The sequence below is a fragment of the Erythrolamprus reginae genome, chromosome 1, assembly GCF_031021105.1.
Source record: "Erythrolamprus reginae isolate rEryReg1 chromosome 1, rEryReg1.hap1, whole genome shotgun sequence".
In the NCBI taxonomy this organism is placed as follows: Eukaryota; Metazoa; Chordata; class Lepidosauria; order Squamata; family Dipsadidae; genus Erythrolamprus; species Erythrolamprus reginae.
Genome location: NC_091950.1, coordinates 87,337,493 through 87,350,307, shown reverse-complemented (window position 1 = coordinate 87,350,307; position 12,815 = coordinate 87,337,493). Strand labels below are relative to the sequence as shown.

Here is a 12,815-nt window from a genome sequence, read left to right as displayed (position 1 = left end):
AAACTGGCAGCTGATGCCACCTTGAATGCAGCTCGGTTTGCTTCAAAATTAATTGGAGCATTGGTGGCAGCTCAAAGGATGCTGTGGCTAAAGTTTGGCGGGCAGATGCACACCATAAGTGGTGATTGGCATCAGCATCTTTCACCAACGGATGTCATTTTGATGTATGTCTGGAACTACTGTTGATTGAATCCAAAGATCACAGGAAGATTCTACCATCAATTGCCGGGTGAGGGGACGTAAGGTCGGCTCCTTACTTCCAATGATGTGACAGTGACAGAAAATTGTTTCTACCTTTACGTTCATACCATGGGCCTGTATCCAGTCCTGAGACCTACAGTGGTTTATTCTACCATTTCATCAGTCCGGAAGAGGCACTTCTCTGGTGACAGTCCATCTAACGATGGAGCTCATCTCATCTCTGGCATGGTGGGATTCCACAGTGATAATCATGGGCACCTTGTTCAGGGAACATCAGCACTTAGTCATCACAACAGACACGAGCTTAACTGGATGGGGAGCACACATGGACAACCTGATGGTACAGGGCCAGTGGAACACCCAAGAAAACAGTATCACTTGGTTGGAGCTTCAGGCCATACATCTTGCCCTTCAACTTTTTTCTCAACGGACAACATGTATTAATCATGACAGACAATATTGCCGCCAAAGCACACATCAACTGCCAGGGCAGCACCAGGTCCAAATCCCTTATGAGAGAGACCCGTCAGATTGCCCTAAGGGGAGAATGACATCTCCTATCACTGTGGGCAGATCTAATATCTGGTGTTGCAAATGTGAGGGTGGACTGGCTCAGTTGCGCTTCAGTGGATCAGGCAGAGGGCATGCCTGCACCCAGATTTATTCCAGGAGATATCGGCCGTTTTTGGTCTCCCGTTGGTAGATCTATTTGCAATGCTGAGATCACCCACAGCTCAACACATTTGTGACAAGGTTTGCAACACAAGGTGTGATGAATACCAACGTGCTATGCATGCCATGGCCCAAAGATCTCCTGTACACTTTTTCACCTCTTCCCCTCACCCTGAGGGTGATAAGGAAGATCTTGGATGAGGAAGCGGAAGTACTGCTTGTTGCTCCCCATTGGCCTTGCAGGGCATCATTTGCACACCTAATGAGCCTTTCAACATCTACACCCTGGAGATTTCCTGTGCACCCAAACTCTCTCACTCAAAGGCCCTTGTTCTACCCGGACCTGCACTCGCTGAAACTGACCACCTGGTGATTGAGTAGGTCACTTTAAAAAATGACAAGCATTCCCCCCAAGTCATTGCCCCGATGTAGGCTTCTCATAGGCTATCTGCCACACATATTTATGATGCCACATGGCAATTATCTCATCAGGAGCTTTGGTAAATAATGTCCTGGAATTTCTACAAGATGGCTTAGACAAGCGCCTTAAACCGAATACATTAAAGCGCCAAGTGGCTACCTTGTCATTAGTATTACACACTCAAAATGCTGACTCTTTAATTCAACACTACAAGATCCGACGTTTTCTCAGAGGTGCTTCCAACATAGCACCGCTGATGATTCATCACTACCCCCATAATACACCATACCTAAAATTTTGAGATCTCTTGCCAAGGCACCGTATGAACCCCTACGGGAGGCTACTCTTTGCCACCTAAAGGGTAAAGTGAATTTCTTGGTAGTAACTTTGGCCAGGCGTATATCAGAACTGGCGGCCCTGTCTGTACGATCAGATCTATGCATTTTTCATAAAGACAAAGTTGTGCTCTGGCTAGACCTGGCTTTTTTGCTGAAGATAAACACACAGTTTCATCAGGCGCAGGAGGTGATTCTTCCTCATTTTTTGCCAGAATCCGGTTCATCATTTGGAAAAGTGGTGGCACAAACCTCTTGGTTTCAGTTCATTTCTACGAGGGTCTCCCAGAAAGTAATGCACCGCATTTTTTTTCTCAGAAATGGTAGGAATGAAAAACTTTAGATATACATTATTTGAATTGTCAGGAGTGCGTGTGTAAATTTTGCGTTTATTCAGATAGATAGCGTAGCTGCAGCAGAGTTTCAAAATGGCGTCTGTAAGTGATGTACGTTACAAGCAGCGTGTCGTCACTAAATTTTTCACTGCGGAGAAAGAAACTGTTGGGAACATTCACAAACATTTATGTACAGTTTATGGAGAATCTGCATGGATCTGAATGGATGCCATTTGTGGAAGACATTTTGAGGATGACGAAAAGGTGATTTGCACAGTGCAGAAATGGCTTCGTGACCAGAACAAGGAGTGGTACCAATGGGGCATAAATGCCCTTGTGTCTCTCTGGAGGAAGGCCATAGAACGGGATGGAGATTACGTGGAAAAATAGGGAGTGTAGAAGAAACATCATTCTTTCTTGTGTGTAAGTTTCATTGTGTTCAATAAATAATTGCTGAAGAAAAAAAATGTAGTGTATTACTTTCTGGGTGAGCCTCATATATTAAATGAACAGAAACCTTTTGCAATCCAGAATCTCTCTTCTTCTGTCTTCTTCCACTGTGGACTGTAAGATCACAGTCTCTACGGTTGGCCGAAGGATCAGATCAACAGTAGCCAAGGCATATGAGCTTAACTCCCAACCTGTTCCATCTCATATAACAGCCCACTCTATAAGGAGTGCGGCAACATCGGCAGCATGAGTGACTCAAGCGTCAGTTGAGAAAATTTGCCATGCGGCGACCTGATCCACACCATCACCCTTTTTATGCCATTAGAATGGTTCTGTCTTTTGGCCAACATCATGGCCATTCCTGTTCCTAGATTTTGTCTGCATCTTTTGTTCTTTATTATTTTGTTCAATACAGCACATATTTAAATACAATATATAGTTACAGTACAGTACAGAACAGGAATGGCCATGACATTGGCCAAAAGAGAAGACAGAACCATTCTCCAGGAAAATCTGAAATATGAAACAAAAGGGGCTTTGGTCTTACCTGATACGCCTCTTCTCCAAGTAATGGATATAGCATCCAGGAATGGATTAAATCCGTCTGCTGTCTGATTGGACCGAGTAGTATATATCTATTGAGTTTCTCAATCATTCAGGTTATGCTTGACCCATAGCTGCTGTTCCAAAAGGAAACTGGACTTTCTTGGATTTTTTTTCTTTGAAAATGTTTCTCTTGTCATTCAAGAAATTTCTTCAGTTCTGACTGATTGGTGGGGAATGGAAAGAGTTATGTTAAACCTTTCAAAGTAAAAACAAAAAAAGTCAAGGTGCCTTTTGAAAAAAGTATCTTTGGGAGTACATAGTGTACTTTTTTCATTCAAAAAAAGCATAGCAGTCATTAAAAGTGGTATTACTGAACATAAGAATTGTTATAAACATAGTATGATCTGTGTCCGAACGCTAAGGATAGAAATCACGTTTACTTCTTATTCTTTTACACTCTTTAGAGTGTTCTTTTCCATAACACTCTTAACACACGGTATTACTAAATTGAAAACTACTTGTTACTACTAACACAATAAATTGATTCAACCATAAAATACAATAATAATTTAGTGCTGCAAAAATATACTGTTTAGATATCCTTCTCCTGCAGACAAGGTTAATGTTCAAAATCCTTTATTTTTCTTTTGATAAATAACAGCTCTTTGATATCTGAACTCAGACTGAGATTAACTGAAACCTGGGTAGGGAAGTAGGAAGTGGTTCTTCTCAAGAATAGGCTGATCTGAGTTTTAGGTCCAATATTATCAATATTCCTAGTGCAGGGGAAAAGTAGAAGATGTTATCCTCTGTGAGATTCTATTGGCATTAAGAGGTGCTACTTTATAGATAACCAGGTGTGAAACGTCCTTTATGGAGTTGGCCCTGAAGGGTTACTTGGCATCGCCACTTATACTGCTTTCCATAGTGAACAATGGCATCTCTGCCAGGAGTGCTATCCTTTTTGTTGACATGTCAAGAGTTCCCTAGGTTAATACTGTTGGAGAACTTTACTTTCAAAAAGCAAATTATCTTGACCCTTGGCAAACAGGTTTCAGTCATGGTACAGCACAGAAATTGCATTCTGTGATGCTTTACCATAATTTAATTTAATTTATTTGAATTTTAAGCCGCCCAACTCCTTGCAGACTCTTGGAGTACAAAATAAATAATATAGCATTAAACAATATAAACAATAGTAAACAACATACTAAAACAGTGGCAATATAAAACAGTTTAAAAAGACCCCAAAAGACAACAATCATTCAACAAACATTCATATTTCTTAGGCCGGGCTAGTTAGTCTTGCTCTGCAGCCCCCAGGCCTGTCGGCAGAACCATATTTTCACAGCCTTTCTGAAGGCTAGGAGAGTGAGGGCAGTACAAATCTCTGGGAGTAGTTGATTCCATAGAGCCAGAGCCATCACAGAAAAGGCCCTCCCTCGTGGCCGTGCCAATTGGCACTGTTTGGCCAACAGGACCCAGAGAAGGCCTACTCTGTGGGTTCTGGTCGGTCGCTGGGAGTTCCGTGGCAGAAGACGGTCCCGCAAATAGTGTGGTCTGATGAAATATAGGGTTTTATAGGTAATAACCAACACTTTATAGGTAATAAACCAACCAACACTTTATAAATAATAACCAATAACTTTATAGGTAATAACCAACAGCCAACTGACTATAATTGCAATTATAAAGTTAGTGTTTAAAAAAGTATGTATTAATGTAGACAAATTGAGTAAATTATGTACTAAGAACAGGTTCTATCTAAATTATTTCTGTAAAATAATTTATCATACAGCTTTATAGCAAAGATAAATTATATGTTCTACTACTCGTTACAGCTTGTAAAGTATAATATTTATTTCCTTTCCGTACATAAGATAAAAATAAGAGTATATATTTTTTGTACTACACTATTACTCAGCTGTTTTGGAAAGTCTTCCTCAAAGCAATCTGCAACTATGGCATGAAAAAATCTATACAGTAAAAAGTATAACTTAAAAGTAAAAGCCACATAGTATAAACATTAAAATATCAAAGATATATTAATATCTATTAAAAAAGGATAAAATGGAAGAAGCGGTCAAAGAACCAATGATCGCATGGGCGAAAAATATCGGGCACACTATTCATTTGGCTGACTAGGAGAAGTCCTGGAACACAAATTGTGAAGTAATGAAATCAGCGGCATTCAAATAAAACTATTATAAGATGTTATACAGATGGTACTTAGCATCATCTAGAATGGTGAAAATTTATCTAAATTTAAATTCAAAATGTTGGAAATGCAACAAAGAATTAGGCATCTTCTTCCACCTGGGGAGGACATGCCCCAAAGCCAAAGGATTTTGGAAGGTGTTCTGCCGGCGTGTTTCAACCACCTGTAATTACAGGGTAATTAGTCCAGGAAGACACATACCACACAATAAAAGGAAAACCCAAATTTTTTATAAACAGAAAAACAGAAAGAGCTCCCTTTTTAAATGTCAAAGGGATTTTCTGGTACACACAAGGCACAGGTTAAATGCAATCCAATTGCTCACCCAATAACTGGGAAATTGAGTTCAATTCTAAAGTCCAGAGAGTCCATACACAATCTTGAACAGCACAAAAACCACGATCTTGACGAAATAATAAATAAGATAAACTGCCATGAGGCTAAAACACCAGGCTGCACTTTTATCTGTAGCACTAATTACAGCAGCCCCACCCAACCACAGGTGGCCTCATTTTCTCTTGTAATAATCCTTCAGATGTTGTCTCCTATGTATCACTCTACGCATGCATGGATGTGTCCTTAATTCTTGTTCAGAATCCAGGGATGATACAGATGATTGATCTCCTCCTGGGCTGTCTGCCAAACTCCCCTCTTACCTGTCACTCACGCTTCCTTGGTCAGAGGAGGCTTCATCGGCAGATTCCATCGGAAGCAAAACAGGCCTGCGGCATGTGGATGTTTCCCCCACATCCACCTGCACATTCCTTGTGGCAGGAGCTGGGCCAGAGCTAACCACAACAGGAAGGTAATTCACAAATGGCTATCAGAGATAACAAATACTGAATTCACCCCGGAAAATATGTTGTTAGCAATTAGGGGGGAAAAATACCCCAAAAGAATACAATACCTAATGATGCATTTAATAACAGCAGCAAGAATATCGTACACATAATTTTGGAAAAATAAAATGAATCCACCAGAAAACAATACCAGAGATAAAATCTATAATTCTGGGGGGGGAAATCCAATTCTGAATACTATGAAATTTGGAATAATTGGTATAAATGGATAAGGAATAGAAACAAAGAATTGTGATAAAATGTGTAAAGGCATACAAAAATTGAGAAACACTTAAAAATGAAACATTTTGTATATAATTATAATGAAACATTGAAATGCAAGATATGTAAAGAAATGGATATAGATCTCTAAAAAAATTATAGTGATGTTTTTAATTTGCAAAAACGAATAAATAAAACATTTAAAAAATAAAATAATTTCATATTTAAACACTTCTTGGTATACTGAAGCCCAGAAAAAGAAAGACAACTCAAATCAATTTTGCCTAGTAATGAATATGGAGATTTTACTACTGATGTCAAATTTAACTCCAATAATATCTTGAGTGAGGAAAAATAAAATTTGCTTACAAAATAAACATTTATTTAGCCCCCCGCCCCCCATTATCATAAAGATAAAAGGAGAAAGAAAGCATTTTCAGATTTGCAAGACTGTTACTATTATTAGTCTAATAAAAGTAGATTTAAGTCTACATAGCACCTATTTTTCAATGAATTCTATTTAATAAACACAATATTAACCTTATAAGGCAAAATATGCTTCCTTTGTCTTCATGTGAATTAGGGGGAGGTCTGTCTCAGGCATTTTTTGCAAACTAGTTTCTTGTCCTGGGCTTGAGCCTCATTCATTGATTGTTGCCTTGGTAACATATGCTCTCTCTGTCTTTCAAGGCCATCCTCTTTACTCACAATATTATTGCTCTAAGTTCCCATGCCCTTTGGATTTCCTGATTGATTCATTGTTCTACTAATTTTTTTATCAACATAGTTGAGCAAACTATGGAGAGGGGCTTCATACAAATCTAATAAATAAATAAAATAAATAAATAAATAAAATAAACTACACAATGTTTTGATTTTATAAAGACAGTTTAATTGTATTGTAGAAGACAATGTGCAAGGATAAAGAGCTGGTTATATCATACTAATCCATCTTTAGCGGCTACGTTGAATCACACTAGTGCAAACCACTTTAGGAAAGCTCACTTCTGGCTACAGCCTCAAAATATGTGTTACCTCTTCATTTCTTGCATGTTTATCTGCGTTAGGCATCTTCTATCTTGAAATAGGCTTTGAAACTAACATTTTTAATTCTTATGGGTAACCTAGATGTAGCAGTAGATTGGACTGTAGTTCTTGTATCTGGTTGGGGAGAATCTGCCTTCTTCATTTGTTCAAATTTTGCCTTCTATGGACATCATGGCTGTCAAAATAGTGATCACAAACTTTCCTCAATTCAGAAGATGTTGGTTTGCACATACTATAAGTAACCTGAATTGTCCTGTCCCTTAGTGTGAATTTAAACAACCAAATTAATCATATAAGAATAGTATTTTCATTTGTGAAGGATTTTACTGCTATGGTAGTCCTATTTTCAGTACATCTCATTCGGTTTCAAATGGCCAAAAATTATTGGATAAAGCATACCTCAGTGTTTATAACATCCATTAGGATGTTCTGTTTTAGCCTAGCTTCTGTATCCAAATCCTGATAGCTTTGTTAAGTTTGGCTTAATGCATTGCCAGTTTGACCCAGCTCTCATTCTCCCCCCCTCCCCAAATAATTATTTGGGAATTACATCTACAAATCCTTAGTTGCAGTAGATCTGGTCTTTGCTATAGATTGGAAGCCTTAAATTCAGAAAGGTAACATGATGGACAGAGTCCTCAGTTTTCCTAACCTTCCATTCCAGGTTTCATGCTGTGTTTTGGAATTTTTATTAAAGTTTAAGAAGAAGCTTTATTTTGTCTGTAAAACTTTATCTTGTTATAATCTTCATAATATGATTAAAGGAATTTCTGTTTTTTTTTCATCTGGCTGTGAAGCAGTTTATGAAAATTGTACAGAACTTTCTTTCTGCTACTATAGTAGCAGAATAGTCTGGGATTGGATGTTGACCTGGTTCTTCTGCCTAGAGATTGAGTCATCAAAGTTGTAGCCACGCCCCACTACCTGTCCTTCAGGCCCTAGTTTGCGACTCAGCCCAGCCTGAGAGAGACGCTTTGGTTTGGCTGTCAGTCCCGAGCAGAAATTCTTGAACTTTCAGGTTTTTGTTGCATTATTTGTCGCGTTTTCCTAGGAGTGAAGTCACAGCTTTAAGTTTGGTGTATTTTAGCACTTGCCGCCTCTGTGGTGGTTTGATAGGTTGCACTGGCCATTCCAGCCTTGCTGGGAAAGCCACTGACGTTTTAGGTGCTGGGATCATCACGCCTTAATCTGCTACTCCTGGGCTCATTCCTCGAACCCAGATTATCTGTTTGACAAAGTCCTTTAAGACCTTAGCTACCGGACCTCTTCATTTACTCTCTCAAAAGACAGCATTAGTCATTGAGATCACATCAGTCTGACATTCAGTCTGACATTCTAGCGAGCTGCATGCTTTTGTATTTAGATGACTTACCTAATTTTCTATAAGGAGAAAGTGAGTCTGTGGTCTCCATTTCCCCTCCTGCTGAAAGCAGTCTCTCATTTTCATGTATGCTAAGAAGAGGTTCCCTCTATTTTTTTTTCAAGGCCAGAAAACTCCTTAGAAATAATTATGTATAAGCTTGATATTCAGATAGCTTCATTTCTGACTTCAATATAAGAAGGATCCACGTTTATTTATCTCTTGTAATAGGCATCACAAGAACAATTATATTTAGACAGAGAAATCCAGTTTTGCTATTCCCTGAATCTGATGGCTTCATCAGCAGTATGATCTCTTTTTGGGCAGTCACTTTATTACAGCCATCTGATCTTAGCAGGGGTTGTTTTCTTGAGAGGATAATTTTGCAGGCAGTTTTATTCTCAGGTTTTTTTAATTGTTTACCAATCTCCTTATATAGTAGCTTGCTACTGAGCCAGGTATGTAAATCATAGAAACCACTGGTTAATTACTTGTAACTGTCATTCTTAACATGGCCATCTGTGAATCCAAATCCCAACTATCCATCCTTCTGACCTGGTTTCAAGGACAGCATTGTCTGTTGTGGCTTCTTTGAAATGGATGACAATGACGGTAATCCTAATTTCATATGCTGAATCTAGGGAAGGGAAATGGGCTTCCTACCAAAAGTCTAAGGTTCCAGAATGCATCACGTAAGTTACTGTGCATGTGCAGAACCCATATATGCAGATTCACAGATAACTACCTAAAGAACTTCAATTATAGGTAAGTAACCAGATCCTTTGTTTTATTATTCTGTAATAGACATTATGTGTATCCGAACAATGCTTTTAAGTAGAGCATTATATTTGCAAGCTGATAAAAAAATGATGCTTGGAATGAATATTGGCTCGGATCCAGATTTTATTTCCCTGAATAGTGTTCCCTGAAGAGATTTCCAACACCACACAAAGAATATTATGGAAAAATATAAGGGAATAATAAAGCAGGGGAAATTAGCAAATGTTACTATACTACTCAGGGAAGTGTTCTCCTTCTATAAATAGTGTTTCCAATTGTGGAAGCAAGACCTGGATCCAATTCAATACATTTCACTATTGGTTATCTTTGTCAGATAAGGTTTTCAAGGTAATCATATTTTTTTATAATTTCTTTTACTAGCAGCATTATTTTATAATCGCGTTTATAAATTTTCTGTGTTATTAGTGGCACATGGGAAAATATTGCTAAACCAGAGGAATAAAATAAGTAGTCTTTGTAGTTTCATTTTTAAAAGAGTTATGGTTTATTATTGGAAATATCAACTACTGCGAGGCTGATGTATAAAACGATATAAAGAATAATAAAATGGTTTTATTAAATATTTGAAACATTTTCTTTCTTTTCCCTGCCATATTCTCACAGCTCAGCTCATTTCATATGTCACATTTCTCCATCCCACGAATTTCAAGCCACAACATCTTCTGTACCTTGAACCCTATCTCCCACTTCATCACCCACATGGATCCTAAGAAAGTGACAAGCTTTCCAAGGAGTCAATCAGCAGAGAGCCACTCTTCCTCTTCCTGGTCACCTTCCTGTAGGCAACTTCCTGTTATTCCCTCTGGAAACAAGTTTCCCCCTGTCATTCACATCTCAAAAGCACAACTCCAGCAGGTGAATGCATCTTCATTTTCATCAGAGCAACTACACTGTTGATCATTTGAAAAGCTTTACAGTTCCAAATGACTATGCAGGGCTGAGATTTGGTTTATTTTTCTAGGAAAACTGAAAGCTGGGGGATGCAGCTTTTTTGAGAAAGTCATTTTAAAGAAGTAAACTGTTTTAAAATAACAGCAAAATCTTCACAGGATAAATCAGAGTGAATACACTAACTGATCTTTTATGTAGAAGATAAAATTATTTTTCAGAAATTATGAATGACTTTTTTGTAGTTTAAAGTTTGGGAAATAGATTCAATAAATAAGATTCAAAATTAAAGTTGTTAAAATTAAAACTGATATATGTGATTGTTACATATACAAAAAGAGAAAGAGGGCCTCATTGATTGAGAAGATAAACATTTGCAGGTTTCTTTTCTTTTAATAAGTAGAATGCTAAAATACATACTGTTCAAGACATGGGTTTAATAATAGGAATCAGTAGTATTAAAACTGTCAAATGGAAAACACCAATTAGAAACATGGAAACATAGAAGACTGACGGCAGAAAAAGACCTCATGATCCATCTAGTCTCCCTTATACTATTATTTGTATTTTATCTTAGGATGGATATATGTTTATCCCAGGCATGTTTAAATTCAGTTACTGTGGATTTACCAACCACGTCTGCTGGAAGTTTGTTCCAAGGATCTACTACTCTTTCAGTAAAATAATATTTTCTCATGTTGCTTTTGATCTTTCCCCCAACTAACTTTAGATTGTGTCCCCTTGTTCTTGTGTTCACTTTCCTATTAAAAACACTTCCCTCCTGAACCTTATTTAACCCTTTGACATATTTAAATGTTTCGATCATGTCCCCCCTTTTCCTTCTGTCCTCCAGACTATGCAAATTGAGTTCATTAAGTCTTTCTGATACGTTTTATGCTTAAGACCTTCCACCATTCTTGTAGCCTGTCTTTGGACCCGTTCAATTTTGTCAATATCTTTTTGTAGGTGAGGTCTCCAGAACTGAACACAGTATTCCAAATGTGGTCTCACCAGTGCTCTATATAGTGGGATCACAATCTCCCTCTTCCTGCTTGTTATACCTCTAGCCATGCAGTCAAGCATCCTACTTGCTTTTCCTACCGCCCGACCACACTGCTCAACCATTTTGAGACTGTCAAAAATCACTACCCCTAAATCCTTCTCTTCTGAAGTTTTTGCTAACACAGTGAATTAATATTTAAGAACACAATACTCAAACTTTCAGAAGTAGTCTTATAAAAGATGTTATCTATGTTATTTTAACATAAAAAATAACTTTATATTGGTAGAGCAACTACTTACAATGATAATTAATCATTAAAACAATGTTTAATTTGACTCCATCCCACCATAAACTTTGCCATATGTAAAGTTTATTTCTGCGTGTAACTTTTTGCTTTTATATAAAATACTATTTCTCTCAATATAATTTTTTGTTTCTAATTCAATATTATTGAGCAATGATGAAAAAATAAGAAAAATATTCCAAAGGTCAAATTTTCTGTCAGTGAACATATAAGGGATCTATTCTATGTAACAAGAAGTAATTTCTTTAACTAGATTTTGTATATTTTTGCCTCTTGCCTTGTTTATGGTGAAAATGCAATTATTAAAAACTTAGTCTTAATAATTTAGGAGTTAGCACGCAAATCCTGGGCATTAACTGCACAATCTTACATAATGGCCATAAGATCCAAAATGGAACAAGAAACAATATCTCATTTTTTCAAAATAATTGTTTGCTTTTTAATTGAAGTAATTGTACTGCAACGTGAAGACAAAAGCTAAAAATATATTTAATATTTGAAAAATGAGCAAAGAATTGAAACAGAAGGGAAAAAAACTGGATGTGCCTAATCTATGTAGGTATCAATTCTATATACCGGTATATAAATAAAAAATGATAGTTGTTTGTAGCTAATAAATGATGACTATATTTGAATACAGTACATCCTCTTAATTCTTTGGTGCTACGTTAATTTTTTCAATCAGATCAGTTTCTTACCTATTCAAAGAAAAGAGTAGCCTTTTATGTGCTTTGTGGTAGTTAAAGTAATCTCAAATGTTGCAAAATCTTATGAGAATTCTGAATACAAGAATCTATTGGAATCCAATAGAGGATTGCAACTGAATGAGATCGTCAGGTTTTCCAGATTACAATCCATTATTATATTTTTTCTTCTTCTTTCATGGCATTTTCTTCTCCTCGTTTCTTCTTATACTATTTCTATCTGTTTAAATCGAGCATGGAACATTTATATTTTTATTTTTGAGGACAACATTCCTTCAAGACACCCCCCAAACAACCAGTAAGCGGAGCCAGAGCACAAATGAAATAGGGCCAATCCTTTTCTTTTTCTTTCCGTTGCTCTTTGATTTCATTGTTGAGCAACCATCTAGGAAAAACACTTGATTTTTATAAAAAATTGTGAATATTTTTCTTTACATATTTTTCATAACTTCCTCCTATTTTATCACAT

At 37.1% G+C, this 12,815-nt stretch overlaps 1 protein-coding gene across 4 annotated transcripts in view; it reads left to right on the top strand.

Moving 5' to 3' along the window:
* TTBK2 (tau tubulin kinase 2) overlaps positions 1-12,815 on the top strand; it is a 71,871-nt gene that overhangs the window by 48,397 nt on the left and 10,659 nt on the right. For 2 of the 4 annotated variants that reach the window (XM_070757780.1, XM_070757772.1), the window contains one exon: positions 10,051-10,302. The exons of the other annotated variants lie outside the window; for them this stretch is intronic. In XM_070757780.1, coding sequence (XP_070613881.1) covers positions 10,051-10,302 — 252 coding nt within the window. The remainder of the gene's footprint in view (positions 1-10,050; positions 10,303-12,815) is intronic. 4 annotated transcript variants of the gene reach the window in all.